Here is a 15505-nt window from a genome sequence, read left to right as displayed (position 1 = left end):
ATAATTAATAGTGGTAGTAGTAGTAATTCATTATTGTGGAGTGTATCTTTTAAAATTTCTCGCCAATGCCTCGTTAAATTCTTGTTTGTGTTCTACGTTTATACAATGACCGGAATCGAATTGGATGAACTCTGCCGGTGAAAGAATGTCTCTAAGTAGGAACGAGTTGGAGGTTCGAACGAGGTGATCGATATCACCACACATCACCAGAATCGGTATATTCGTTTTCTCTTTCAACTCGCGTAGTCTGCTATCGGTAATATGGTGAGTTGTCACTGTCTTGATGTGACCGGCGACCGCTGCTGGCTTGGGCAGTGTCATCTTGGAGACATCCTCAACATAGCTATCGAGCAGAGACTCCAGGATCGGCTGACCATTCTCATCGAGCTTCTTCAAGTAGTTTTCAGAGTAGAGAATTGGCATGAGAACTCTTCCTCTCTCACGATGATCTTTAATAGTAAAGGAACGCAACATCTTGAGCATTCCAAGGATGGGCGGTATACGTCCGAATCCACCGGCGTGAGTGACACACAGCGAGAGTGTGGAGACACGCGCATGTGCAGACGTAGCCAACTCGAGGGCAATCATACCACCCATCGAAACACCTACAATGTGTGCCTGTTGCCATCCGAGATGATCCATGAGCTCAAGTCCGTCTCTTGCCATGTGATTGGAGCTGTAGTTGTAGTTGGGTGTGTCACTCTTGCCGATACCACGGTTATCGAAAATACATATTTGATACTGCTCTGGAAACTGATTGAAATACTCTAGTTGATGTTTCCAGGCTTCGCAGCTTGTCAGGAAACCCATGATCATCAGCACCTTTGTATTACCTCTTCCGTGCAACTGATAGTAGAGCTTAACAACGCTACCTCTATTATGTGAAACTTCGCAATGACCCTCTTTAAAAATGTGTGATTCATTCGCTTTCTCGTCTATATGTGGACCACCGCTTCCAATTCCAATATCTTTATTGTCTTCTTCGTTATTACTATTATCACCTTCAACAACGACAACAACATCCTTATCAAAATTATTATTTTCTTCTTGTTCTCTTTGCTCTATCATTTTTTTTTTCTTTTTAAAAATAACCGACCGCAGACTTTTCTTTTTAAAAATGATTAAATAATAATAATAACTAATTAAAATTTCTAATTTAATATATATATACAAAATAAACTATAATTATTTTATGTAATAATAAAAATAAATACGATTTTTATTTTTTTGGAAATATATAAATTTTAACTGCAAAAACAAAAAAAAAAACAAAATCTTTTAATTTAAGTGGTAAGTTATAATGATTCTTGTTTAAACTTCAAACAACGAGCGAAATAAAACCACATAAAAAAGTGTAATAATCATTACATTTTTTTTTTTATGTACACATTTGCGCTAATGTTGATTTAAATTATTGCAAAGATCATTGATTGACTATAAATTAAACCATCATCGTTCAACAAGAATAGTTGTTCTCATTTTCCTGAAAATGATGATAATTAATTAAAAAGATTAATCTTTGTTGGATGACTTTCAATGATCTTTGCAATAATTTAAATGATTTTCACCATTACGAGAAATAATGAAATGCAAAACTAACTTTTTTTTTTTTGAACTACCCCTGTTGATGATGATAGATTTAAAGGGCATCTATGAATGTTTTTGGGTTTGTTTTTTTGACTAATTTTTTGAGCTTTGCAAATAATAGAAAAAAAACAGTCAAAAAAAAGGGAGAAGTAATAGGTTTTGCGAAACACAATTCAACAAAAAAAGTTATTACCTTGATATTTTTTTTTTGATTTAAATTTTAAATTAATCAAACAATAAATTGGATCTTTTTAAATGAGAAACAAACCAATGATTGTTCACACACCAAACTCTTATATTAACAACCAATCTAAATCATTCAACACTTTGTAGCTCTTCACAGTAAATAAATTTATTTATTTATCAAAAGGTAATTATAAAGTTTGTCATTCATATTTTTTCTTTTCTTTAACAATCTTTGTGCAGTTTTTGATCAATAAAAAAAAAAACTCTCTCTCTTTCACAAAATCATAATCGGAGTCAATCATCACAATCATCATTGTGCTAATTTTGTTTGTCTTTTCGCCACGACAAAAAGAGAAGAGGTACGGGTAAAGTCAGAAACAGCATACGCGAAAACTCACTGGTTTTAAGAAATTTTGAAAAAAAAAAGATCAGTTTTTTTAAAAAATTGCGATGAGACTAAAAAATTTCTAAATCAATAAAATCATCAACCAATTAATCAATCAATCACTTTACAAATTTGCAATAAATCTTTATTTTTGTTGTTGTTATCGTTATAAAGATATAAAAATAATACATAATACACAATAGTGTCAATCTATTATTTTAGAAACTAATTTAAAAAACTTCTATTTTTTTTTAGGTTGTGGAGTAGAATAGTGTTGTTTGTATTAGATATTTATTTATTTATTTGTATATATATATTATAATATTATTTATTTAAAAAACTAAAAAAAGTAAAAAGTAAAAAGTAAAAAATAGAGATTTTTTGTGTGTGTGTGTTTAAAAATAAAAATGGATTTCACAGCAAATCTGATCGATTTGATTAGAGATCCATTGTCGACGATATTGATCGACTGTCGTGCGATCACTCATCTGATTTCACAGGAGGAATCGTTTCAGATGGAGTTTGACAAGGTGCAGAAGGATGCTGAGATTCTACTGATCGTGTTCAATCAGTACCTTCAGCGACACATCTTTGCAGATGGCCAAGTCAGAGCGCAGAACCAAGAGGAAGCAGCTACCAAACAATTCTTTTTCGAAACACTCATACAGCACACTCAACAATTCAGATCGAATTTGATAAGCCTGATGCAAACCGTTCAGTCGGTTGGCAGACTAGAGATGTTCCGTGACGCCGACCAACAACAACAGCAACAGCAGAGACAGGAACCCGATGGTGCAGATACCAACCCCGCTCCTACCGCTTCAAGAAATACAAATCGATCGTTGTATGCACTTTTAAAGTATAAGTTGCAAGAGAATTTGTTGTCAGTGTTGGAGGCAACTCGTGGCCTGATGAAGGCATGTAGCGCCAGTCCCGCGCCAATGTCCAATGCCAACACCTACTGCAACAACTCTGATTCATTTTCAATCTCTATCACCACAGAATATCTTCAGTCGATCTCCACTACTTTTCTCAAACAGATGGCTGGTGTTGCCGAGTGTTGTTCGCTGCCTGACGTGTCCAAGAGCGACTTCCAGCTGCTTGTAACCAGCTACGAGTTGGCAGCGGACCAATTCATACAGCTATTGAAAGATCACAGTAAATTTGACATTTCAGAGAGGATTACAACTATTTCCACCAATATTGAGAATCTAAAGAATCTGTCGAATGATATTCATCAATGGGTATTAGAGGCAAAGCCATTGGATGCCACCAGACTGCAGCACAATTATCAACAGGAACAATGTGTACTGGCACTGATCGAACATGTAAAAGCAGTTATTCCTTTGATCAATCAATCGATTAACAAACAGGCATCGGCTAACCCATTACCAACAAGCATTGAATTGATCGATTTAGTAAAGTTGGAACAACAACTATTTGATCTCATTGAAGAGGAAGAAGAAGAAGAAGAAGAAGACGAATCTGACAGTGAATCAGAGAATGAAGTGGAAGAACAACAGATGAATAAGTTAACAATACAACTATCAGATTCTCAAATTATCAATAGCGGTGATAGTAACAACCAAGAAGAGAATATTGCATCTACAACCACCACTTCTTCCTCGACAACCAATGAAGAATCATCATCATCATCTACTTCAACTAGAAGATATGGATATGACTTACCAACTATTAGTCTTACAGAGAATTCCGATGACGAAGATGAAGAGCCAATGATTTGGAGTTTACCAATCTCATCGATTAGCTCTGATCCATTCAAGAGAAATGAGGTAGACAATGGCAATGGTGCCAATCAGGTGGATTCAGATCGTCGTTCAAACTCTGCATCCGCTGCCAATCCATCGATCAAGGTTTACAGTAGTAAGGATTTCAATATCAAAGCTATTCAAGCAAGATCATCGTCACTCTCATCGTCACAGGCAAAGAGCAGCAGCGGCATAGGCAACGGACAGCAACCAAACGGTCCCAGCGACAGAAAACTTAAGGGTTGGACACTGAAGAATCCATTCCGTAGATCGAAATCACGTGAGAATCTACATGATCAACAGCAATCATCACAAACACCAAATCCAAGTAAATCAACAGATAGAAAGATAATCCTACCAAAATCAACAAAGCAATCGTCTCAACAACCATTAACTCAATCTTTATCACAACAAAACCTACAACAACCACAACAACAACAGCCACAACAACCAATCTCACCACTTACAAGTTCAACCATTATTTCACAACCTACATCTGTCAATTCATCGCCTGGTTTCAGCTCAACCAAGTGGATTGCTTCATTGCCTTCGTCACGCTCAATGAGTAACTTGCTGATGCACTCTGAGCGACGACCAAGCACAATCGATCCAAACTCCAATGAATCATCGCCACGCGGACATGGTGATGATGACAACTGTATAGACAACAATAATCTCGGTGGTGAAGTGGTCATCATCGAATCGGATGACGGTGCCAGTACCTACACCGATCAGCTCAACGATGAATCGCTCAATGATGACATTGAATCATTTGATCACGACTATTTCGACACACCACTCGGTATCAGAGGATCCACTCAAGAGCCAACAGTAGAACTTTTCCAAGCTGCCAAAGACTTCCAAATCGAAGAGATTGGTGTTAGATCGAAACGTTACAGCAATCCAATTCTCATAAGATTAGATCATAATGAAAGACATATTGAACATTATAAAACATTTTTCTATTCAAAAGGTATGAAATCAACCGCCGATTGTTTATTATATAAACAAAGTTTACTAATTAGCATTTTCTTTTAGAACAATATAATTTCATCAATTATGTACCATCTTTAGGTGGACATATTATTATTTCAGTTGTAAAACAACAGGAACCAGGTAAAAATAAACAACATAGAGCACTTATTAGAACCAGAAACGGTGTCGAAAAGATACTCATTGTTAGTCGCACACCAAAGGAGAAAGATATCATCAAGTCGATTCAAAACTATCTCAAACCAATTGCCAACATCTCAAAGTCATCGTTTAAATCGATTAAAACTGATAAAATAATATCACATCTATTAGATTTCGAAAAGATTGATGTAAGTAACAAAAAAGAATCTATCTATCTATTATTATTATTATAAACAAAATAAACTAATCTTTAATATTATTATTATTATTATAAAGATTACAAAGAGATATCATTTCTTTGTTATGTTTTGTGGTGATGGTCAAATTACAGAGAGAGAGATGCTCTCCAATCAAAAGGTTAGTCGTGAGTTCGTGGAGTTTTATAGGTTTTTAGGAAAGAAAGTTCCAACTAAAGATTGGAGTAGCTACAACGGTGGTTTGGATACACGCAACAATACCGACGGTGAGTACACAATCTACACAGAACTCCAGGGAATAGAAATCGTATTCCACATTTCACATCTTATCCCCGTAGAGCGACGTAAAGAGATACTCTCCAGAAATACCTCTGTTATAATCTATCACGAAGGCAAATCAACATTGAATCCATCGACATTTTCATCATCTAAAAACAGTAAGTATCAACCATTTAGCTGACGATCATTATTAAACAAGCATTTACTAATCAAACATATCATTACCACTTAGAAATACTCTTTGAGATTAAAAAGGTGAGGGTTGATGATGGATCATCTGTTTTCTATAAGATGGGTGTTGCATCGAACACTCAGATACCACCATTTGGTCCAATGATATCGGATCCACCCATCTACCAAAAAATAGCTTCTTTTAAACAATATTTAATTACTAAATGTATGTACTACATTAATAACAACAAATATAAGATAATAGAATTCAATTTCAAAAGATATTAATATCTTTAATTTAATTTATAAATCTAGTGATCAATGCAGAAAACGCTGTATATTCTACTCAACATCTAATGCAAGAGCTCTCCAAACAGAGATCCATTAAACTAGATGATATTGTCACCGCTGTATTATAAAACAACTCACTTGCTCATTCACTCAATTCTCCTTCAATTATTTCAAAAAAAAAAAAAAAAAAAACCTTAATTTATTTACTCCATAACATTTACATTCCAACAACAATACCAATTTTTTTGCAAAAAAAGAAAACAAACATAAAAATAGATAACTTATTTAATTTATATATTTGTCATTTTTTTGAGACTGATCAGACTTTTCTACAGATAAATTGGTGAGGGAAAAAAAAAGATTCATGATTGTGTTAACCCACTATTAATTTTTTCATTTAAAAAAACAAAAATTTTTGGACATAACTGCGCACAAAAACAAACAGTGAAAAATAAACCAATATCGATCTCATCGAAATAACAGTATCTAAACATTCATCATTTATTTATTCTGTTTTAGAATTTCTTTTTTTTCTTTTTTTTTTTGTCATTCATTTATTTATTTATACACACACATTTGAATCTATGTGTTTGATCCTATATTTATATAAAATTTGTATATATATATAATATAATAAATAAACTATAGAGATTAGCGAAAGAAAGAAAGAAAGAAAACATTTAGATAATAATAGTTTAAATGAAAGGTTTACGTGATAACAATGGACGTAACAACAACAACAACAATAATAATAGTAATAATTGTTTGAATATCAATCAGTTACCACATACTCTGTTGATTCATATCCTTTTGAATGTTCATGGTGGTCAGTTCCCATCGGGATCGTTTCGTGCCTGCTTTCTTACGTGTCGACTATGGGGTCAGCTGATGCCGCGCACTCTTAGAGCCGTCCACTTTGAAGGCACTGACGATGCCACCACAACAAAGATGGTGCGACACCTCGTGCTGGCGTCACCCTACAACGAAACACTGAAGCGGGTCACCATCAGTTCACTCGCCACTTCCGACACGCTGGCGACTATACTACTGGCGCTGACTACACCGTTCTTTTCGCAGCGTTCCAACACACTATATCATCCACCGGTAACGCATCTGGAGATCACTTCGACACCACTCAACGACCGAACCATCCAACTGATATGCGACATCATTCGACTGTACAATCTCGAACAACTCATACTCTGCTCGGTTGGCTTGACCGATGCGCACCTCATAACCCTGGGCAAGTCACTCACATCCAACCACTTCAATCAACTGACAAACATCAATCTCTCACATAACAACTACACAAAGCTAGGATTGGAATTCCTGCTCAATGCACTACTACAAACACATCATAATAACAATACATGTAAACAACAACAACAGCAACAACAGCAACAACAACAACAAACTAGTTATAGAGATAGTAATAATATTTCAACTGGTATCAATACAAGTTTCAACTCACTGAGTAATTATAATTCATCAATGAGTAGTTTAAGTACTATGTCATCGGCGACAACATCAACAACCAATCAAAACAATGCAATTAATATTATGGATAAATCGATTGTTAAAAACTATTTGTATTCTTTGGAGTTGAGTAACAATGCAAAGCTGGGTTTCGAATCGATTGCACCATTGTTGGCTCGACTGGAACGACTCTCGGAGATAAGAATTGCCAATGTGCAGTTGTCTTCCGACGGGCTGCTGGCGTTTCTCGATCTGCTAAAGTCATCGCGAACACTCAATGTAATCGATCTCTCGAATAACTTTATTAATCCACGTGGTGTAGAGACTATCGCCTCACTTTTGTATTTGAACCACATATCGTCGCTCGATCTCTCCGAGAACAAAGTAGGACTGGCCGGTGTCAAGGCGTTGGCCGACGTCGTATCGACCGGACTGGCGCATATGAAACACTTTTACATGCGACGAACCAACCTGGCATTCGATGAATGCATGATCCTGAGAAATCTGCTGCTTCGCACAACCACCATAGAGACACTCGATCTCAGTTCCAATCTCATTGATTCCGACGCGGTAGCGTTGCTCTGTGAGGCGCTACAACACAACAGATCGGTGCGCGACCTCAACCTCAGCTTCAACATACTGGGATCGAGCGGGGTGACAGCAATAGCGCGTGCACTCCAACAGAATAACCATTTGCGAATTCTCCGTCTGCATTGTGTCTCGATGAAAAAAGCAGGTGCTACGCCGCTCGCCGAGATGCTGGCGACCAACAACTCACTCATACAACTACACCTGAGCAACAACGAAATTAAATCGGCGGGTGCAGCCGACCTCGCAAAGGCAATACGCTCGAATCGCAGTCTTTTGTTTTGCGATCTTTCATTCAACGGAATCAACGACAAGGGTGGATCGACACTCCTCAAAGTGGTATCCGAATTCAACTACACAATACAATTGGATCTCAGTGGTAATCCAATCACTTTGAAATGTCAACAACAATTTCGCAGTGGTAATTCCTCTAAAAATGATTGTAATCTAATGTAACAATACAAAAAAAACAAATAAACATAAACAAACAATATAATAATAAAATAAACATTTAATTTTATTTATGATCAATAAAAACAGCTGCAGCTGTTTACAAGTCAGTTTTTGTCTTTTAAGAAATGCTTTGTTGGTTGGAGCATGCTGATTAAAAGAAAAAAAAAAATATAAAAAATTTTAAAAATAAAAAAAAAAATTTCAATGTGTAAATTTTCATTAAATTTGTTGATCAACAACACTCAAACACCCATACATCAGTTTTTAAACTTTAAAATAAATATATTTATTGTGATTTTTAATGATGGACGAAGAAGAATATGAACAAACTCTGTTGATCAAGAAAGAATGTTTTATATATAGAATTCCACCAAGACCTGGTGCTGCTGGTTACAAGTATGTGTCATTAGCGCTGATCTGTTATTTCATTGCTTTCATTTCAAAGGTAGATAATCAACCTTGCTAACATCAATCTATTTATTTATATGTTTATTTTAGAGCACAGGATTGGGATCCATCTACTTACATTTGGTCAGGTCGTTTAGTAATCGTTGCCAAAGGTGATTTCTGTAATATAAAATTTGAAGACAACGCAACCGGTGAAATATTTGCTCAGTGTCCAGTTGATCAAAACTCTGTTGAACCTGTCATTGACAGTAGTCGTTATTTCGTCATTAAAATTAAAGATGGAGGTAAAGTAATAGTATATAGAATATATTTATTTATCTATCTAAAAAAAATAAAAATTAATTTTTTTATATTTATGTATATGTAGATCGTCATGCTGTTGTTGGTATGGGATTCACAGACAGAGGTGATGCATTCGATTTTAATGTAACTTTGCAAGATCATCAAAAGTAAGACCACACCAATGATAATAGTAATCAATATATCAACACATTAAATAGATCATACGATATGAGATAAATGAAATATAATTCAGTCTTGACCTCCAAGTTTTGTTGACATCTAATAGATAAACAAGCAACACACATACACACACTCACAGTCGATCGAATAATAGTAAATAGATAATAGCGAAACTCATTATCATAATGTGGAATAGATGATAGGATTCAATCGACACTGATTTTATTTTCGAAATCTATTAGATTGGGAATCAGCTGTCGAGGGGTTATATGCTTACACCAAACATTCCACAAACAAAATAACAACAAACAATGATAAACAAACAAACAAACAAACAATAACACACCATATACCTACACAACGCAACCTCATATGATATAAGGTTAACATGATAAATTGTTTTAGTTTTTGTTTTATTTTTCCGAACAAAACAAAAACAACATGTTTAGAGATAGACAATAGATTGTTATTGATATCACAGTATATTATTCGAGAAATTGTTTTTGTTTACCTAACTAATATTAAATATTGTTTTATTTTAGTTATGTAAAGAATAAGAAACAATCGTATTTGGCAAGACAGAATATGGATAATCAACCAAAAAAAGACTATAGTTTGAAAACAGGTCAGACCATTCACATTCCATTTAAAGCAGGTGGTACCACCACTGCAAGCCCACAAAGACCAGCTTCATCCGGTGCCCCAGTACTCACAGGAGCCAGTGGTAATGGCGGTTTCCTCTTGTCGCCACCTCCTCCTGCCGGTGGTCGCTCAGTCAGACAACAACAACCACAACAACAACAAAACAATCAATTCTCATTCCAACAACAACAATCACCACCACAACAACAACAACAGCAACAACAACAACAACAATGGGGATCAAATCCATTCTTTTAGAAAGAAAGAAATAATCCATTCTAACTTTGTTTAATAGCTATAACATATTTTCATACTAAAAAAACAAACACAGCACCAACTAAACTTAATGAATATATTTTAAAAAAATAGCACAATAAAATAATTATTGTTATTTATAACTGAAATTTATCAAATGAAATTACCAACTCTACAGTTATTCCAATTGAGAATGACTATCATTATGAATTTGACATTTATAACTGAAATTAAACAATAAATTACTTTGACTTTTCGTTGTTCTCAAAAATAATGAAAATAAATTAAAAAATTTTTGTGGTCCACACAGGATCACAATTAAATTGTTGGTAAAAAAATATCGTTGACAGCTTATCTCATCGTTACCAAAACCACCACAAACACCTTCACAAAATCAATTAGCTTTAATTTATAATAACAAATAATAATAAAGAAATATTTCTTTCAAACAATCTTTATAATTAATAATAGATTCAAAAACCATTATTGTAGATAATCAACTAGTTTGCATACATATTTATTCAAAGTTAATCATTTCATTATTCTTTATTAGTTTCTATGTAAACAAATCACTATTAAGAGATATCATTTAGTTGTTGTTCAAAGTCAATTTACAAAAAAGCAAAAACAAAACAACTTAGATTATATTGGATCTTCAGGGATATTCATAATATCTTTATTTTTTTTGTTTTTTTTTCCACATTTGTAATATTAAAAGTATTTATTTATTATCGGATTGGTATTAGCCATCTATATTTATTATTTCTTTAAATTAAATAGCTTGTATCTTTATTTTATATAAAAGAGATAAACTTTACATTTTATCTTTTGTTATTATTATTTTTTGTATAGATAATATTATTATATATAGATATAGATAATGTTATATGATAATATAACATCGTCGAGTGGTAACAATGATCATTATATACCTACATTCAACAATGAGCAGATAGATCAATTGGACCACATTGTATATATAACCAGTTCACTGGGTTGCGTTGGTGCACTCTTTATTATGCTCTCGTATGCGATCTTCAAAGAGGCACGATCATTTGCTACCACTCTTATATTCTACTTGTCGATCACCGATTTGATGTCGGCGGTGTCCTACCTGCCGTTTGGACGTAGCTCCAATGTGATGTGCAATCTGCAGGGTGCCGGACTGCTCTTCTTCCTGACGTCCTCCTATCTCTGGACGATGTGCATTTCGATCTCCTTGTTCATGGTGTTCTTCCTCAATCAATACGAACAGGGTTACCTCTTGAAATACTTTCACGGCATCTGCTGGGGTATTCCACTCATCTCAACGCTCATCTCACTCATAGCACATGCATTTGGTCCTGTCGGTTCGTGGTGTTTCATTCACGATCCAACCAGTGTCTTTAGATTACTCTACTATCTGCCATTAGTAGTTGTATTCTTTGTAAATCTATGTGTATTTGCATGTATAAGGTAAGAGCTTTATAGAGTTTTTATATATTTCAAAAATCATAGATTAACATTTACTAATTAATTGACTTTCATTTAATATTAATAATAATAATAATAATAATAATAATAGGTGGAAGATATCACAACATTCAAATTCAATTGTATCAAGAGTCAATATTATTGTTTCGTTTTATTTGATTGCTTTTGCGCTCTCACAGTTTCCAACGGTTATCAATAGCATACAGAATTTTTCAGAACCTTCTCATCCAAAGTTTTCACTGTTTGCCTTTCAATTGTTGCTGCAGCCACTACAGGGATTCTTTAATTGTATAGTCTATGGAGTGAACGAAGGTTTCATTTCTCATTACATCGAATTCTTTGAGAAACATCTGTTCCGTTGCAGAAAATCAAGAGAACTTAAACAGATCGAAGTTGAACAGGAACGACTCATCGTAGATTATGACAACAGCGACGAAGAGTCACAAACAACAAATATGGATCAATTAATTATAGATGATTATTCTATACAGTAGTTTTAATATAATAATCTTTTAATTAAATATATATTTAAATATTTTTTTTAACTTTCTTAAACCTTTCGCGCCAAAACTTTTTTTTTTTAATTTTGAAGTTGAACAAACCATTTTTTTTCATTGGAAGTGATTGCCCACAATCTAAAGGCGCCAATTCTTTTAAGAATTACTGACATTTGATTAAACTAAATCTCTTTTAATTAAGAAAAACAATTATTATTATTATCAAATCATTATATAATTTTTTTTTTTATCAAACAACTACATTTTATTTTTATAATATGGAATGTTTAGTTTGTGAAGATGGAGAGCTTCAAAGTAAAGAATTAGTTACTTTGATTCCATGTGGAGATGTGATGTGTTCAAACCATCAACTAAAAGAAAACAAACTTTGTTTTTTGTGTGATCAACCAGTAGAGAGAATACAGGTTTTAAAGCTACGATCCAAGAGACAAAGAGTTGAAGGTCCTGATTTAGACAGTTCACCTACTTTTATGTCATTTTCATTCGGATCATCCATTGCCGAAACATCAACCATGTCGAGCATCTCTACATCAGCACCATCCAATATTTTGGATCGTTCGTTGTTATCCAAAAAGGATACAATCCAAAAGAGAGTTTGTCCACAGCACGACGACCAGTTACTTAGCTACTTTTGTCTGAATCCCGGTTGCCAGATTGGAATGTGTGGTCATTGCATGGTTGACAAGCACAATGGACATGAAATCAAACGTTTCACAGATGAAACACTGGATCAAATTAGAGAGATTGGTCAGAAGACGAAACTAGAACGTGAAGCAAAGCAAGACGTTTTATTTCAACTGGTCGATCTCCAAAAATCTGGATTGCATCATCTCAACGCCAAAAAAGAATTCTTTGATAAATACATCGATCAACTTTGCAATGGTATCAAGGATTCAATGCTTGGCTACTCCAATAAGCTATTTAAACCGGTAACTGATGAGCTCCAAACGAATTATGATGCCAACAAGAAACACACCGCCACTTTATCCAACATGTGCAATCTTACAGAGTATGAGCAATCCACTGACCAGTGTTTGAGAAATTCAATCTTTGACTTTATCGATTCGATCAGTACAACCAAACAATGGAACAATGTAGCTATTGATCACGATCAATTCGTACTGGAGCTTGCCAACTCTAGACTCACTTGGAATGAGGTCGATGATATGCTTTCAACTACCATTAAAAGTTTCCAAAAGAGAGTGGAGGGACCGGCCAAAAAGATTGTCAAAACTGACCATAGCACAAAAGATGGTGAATTGAAATTGACTATCGACAGCCATTGTGAATTGGTCTCAGTTTCTGTGGTTCCCGACTACCCTTCAAAAGTGGAAATCACTAGATTTTCACTTGGAACTGGAAACGAGATTGATTCCACTTTTAAATCGGTTGGCTTTGACATTCAGGGAAAGATCGATGTCATATGCAACAACGGTTTAATTAGCATTCTCTGTCATGCTGAAAATCAAATTGTTCAACTCCAATGGGACCAAAAGAAGAAACCAACACCCAAACCATTGGTTAAAGGCAAAGATACTTTAGTTTCAAAGGCATTCAATACTTTTATGGTTGAAGGTGAAAATCATTACTCCTTTTCATTCAATTTCTTTACCAACAGCAACACTGCTATGAAAAAGTTATGTCCAGACTCAGAGGTTGCCGATACCAATAGTAAAATTACTGAAATCACCGATAACAGTGGTACCAATAACTTGGATAGTGACATGCCTACACTCAACTCTGATAACTCAAGTTCAATAACATTCGATTCAACAACAACAGCAACAACTGAGCGAGTTCAAACTCCAATGTCACTGAATGATCTTGACAAATCAATTACCGGCTCTCCAATGGTTTCAAAACCCACCAGATACAGATCAAATCTTGTCAACGGTATGGATTCTGGTTCTATTCTCGATATTTTTTCATTATCCGAGACTAGTCCTTTAGCGTCAATGATTGGCGAAATCAACGAAGCATGCTTTGAATCGAACCAACTTACAAATCCCCTTGCTGATACGCCAACCTTTGAAACAGCCACTACTTTGACATCCACAGAATCAAATCAAGTTGCTACAGATACTCCAATTGAGCAAAACACACCAACATCTACCTCGGTTCTATTGAATGAGAATGGTTACTCTGTCCAGCAGAAACTCATTTATCCTTCGGATGACGATACCGTTGGTTATAATTTGTGTGGCATTCCTTACTTTGTCGAGTGCAACACCAGCTTTGACGACTCGCTCTCTAACCTCTACAAAGGAACCGAATGTTCATCCACGTCTCCAAACACCGAGTCTTGCAAATACAGAGTATGTCTTGCCAGATTCTACCATGAGAACACCAAGTATCTCTATCTTCTTTGGAATGACAAGTTCGAACGTATCAAGCTCACCCCCAAGAAAGAAAGAAACACTTCCATCGAGCAAACCTGTACAAATCAATTCAAGTGTGAAACATTGAGTACCAACCCAATCGTAGCCAGTCTCTTTGCAGAGTTTAACCAGTCACTTCCGAACGTCACAGAGCAATCATTCCAAAAGCTGATCTTACCATACACCTACATCGAAGAACTCAATCAACTCTACTTCCTACACGTGGACAACAAGAACCGTCCTGTCGTTCTCTCTTTCCACTTGGAGCATCTCGTTTGGCTAAGCAATCCATTCCCATTCAAAGGCAGTGAAAGCAGCTCATACTCTCTCTACGTGAATCATGAAGATGAACCTGAAGAAACTGCTGACGAGACCACCACCACAACCACCGCAGCAGCAACAGCAGAACCAACTACTACTACCGCTCCCAAACCCACGCAACCCTCTCCAACCAGATCGTTCGGTAGTACATCATCTAGTTTTATCTCACCATACCCAACCAAATCAAAAACTATGATGATGGCTAGTCCATCTCCATACAAGTCTCGCAATCAAAACTCACCTTTGCCATCATTCAAAAGTCCAGTGTACATACCGATCTCACCTGTGAGTCCTATGAAAAAGAGTACATCCAACAAAGTAGGAGGAGGTAGATTATCAACAGCACTTCATGAAATCGATCAAAATGTAGTAGCTTCGCCAACCGCCAAACCCAAGAGAACTATTAAACGTTCAAATGTCTATGATGAGATAACAGCAGCACCAGCTCCAAAGAAAAAAACAGTCGCCAAAAGAAAACAAAATTAATTCTTAAATCAATCAGTCTAATCTTTTTTAAAAACTTATTATTTTA

General features: G+C 35.2%; 5 protein-coding genes across 5 annotated transcripts; 4 read left to right on the top strand and 1 right to left on the bottom strand.

Annotated features, from left to right (window-relative positions):
• Nucleotides 1–30: 30 nt before the first annotated feature.
• PPL_07943 (alpha/beta fold hydrolase) lies at nt 31–1068 on the bottom strand (the record flags this gene model as incomplete). Its single annotated transcript, XM_020578776.1, has 1 exon — nt 31–1068. The coding sequence occupies one exon, from the start codon at nt 1066–1068 to the stop codon at nt 31–33; it is 1038 nt and encodes a 345-aa protein (XP_020431240.1).
• Nucleotides 1069–2565: 1497 nt separating this feature from the next.
• On the top strand, nt 2566–6127 carry PPL_07942 (GTPase-activating protein; the record flags this gene model as incomplete). The annotated part of the gene is made up of 5 exons (XM_020578775.1): nt 2566–4900; nt 4966–5249; nt 5338–5695; nt 5737–5934; nt 6024–6127. The coding sequence occupies 5 exons, from the start codon at nt 2566–2568 to the stop codon at nt 6125–6127; spliced, it is 3279 nt and encodes a 1092-aa protein (XP_020431239.1).
• A 571-nt stretch (nt 6128–6698) lies between these two features.
• On the top strand, nt 6699–10286 carry PPL_07941 (uncharacterized protein; the record flags this gene model as incomplete). Its single annotated transcript, XM_020578774.1, has 7 exons — nt 6699–6825; nt 7318–7816; nt 8273–8515; nt 8880–8912; nt 9015–9208; nt 9292–9373; nt 9929–10286. 7 exons carry the CDS (start codon nt 6699–6701, stop codon nt 10284–10286), a joined length of 1536 nt encoding a protein of 511 aa, XP_020431238.1.
• Nucleotides 10287–11163: 877 nt separating this feature from the next.
• crlA (cAMP receptor-like protein) lies at nt 11164–12250 on the top strand (the record flags this gene model as incomplete). Its single annotated transcript, XM_020578773.1, has 3 exons — nt 11164–11256; nt 11539–11738; nt 11848–12250. 3 exons carry the CDS (start codon nt 11164–11166, stop codon nt 12248–12250), a joined length of 696 nt encoding a protein of 231 aa, XP_020431237.1.
• A 281-nt stretch (nt 12251–12531) lies between these two features.
• Nucleotides 12532–15459, top strand: PPL_07939 (uncharacterized protein; the record flags this gene model as incomplete). Its single annotated transcript, XM_020578772.1, has 1 exon — nt 12532–15459. The coding sequence occupies one exon, from the start codon at nt 12532–12534 to the stop codon at nt 15457–15459; it is 2928 nt and encodes a 975-aa protein (XP_020431236.1).
• Between the last annotated feature and the right edge of the window lie 46 nt (nt 15460–15505).

This window comes from Heterostelium album (genome assembly GCF_000004825.1).
Source record: "Heterostelium album PN500 unplaced genomic scaffold PPL_scaffold8, whole genome shotgun sequence".
Classification (NCBI taxonomy): Eukaryota; Evosea; class Eumycetozoa; order Acytosteliales; family Acytosteliaceae; genus Heterostelium; species Heterostelium album.
The sequence above is the reverse complement of the archived record's forward strand: the minus strand, read 5'-3'. Positions and strand labels throughout refer to the sequence as shown.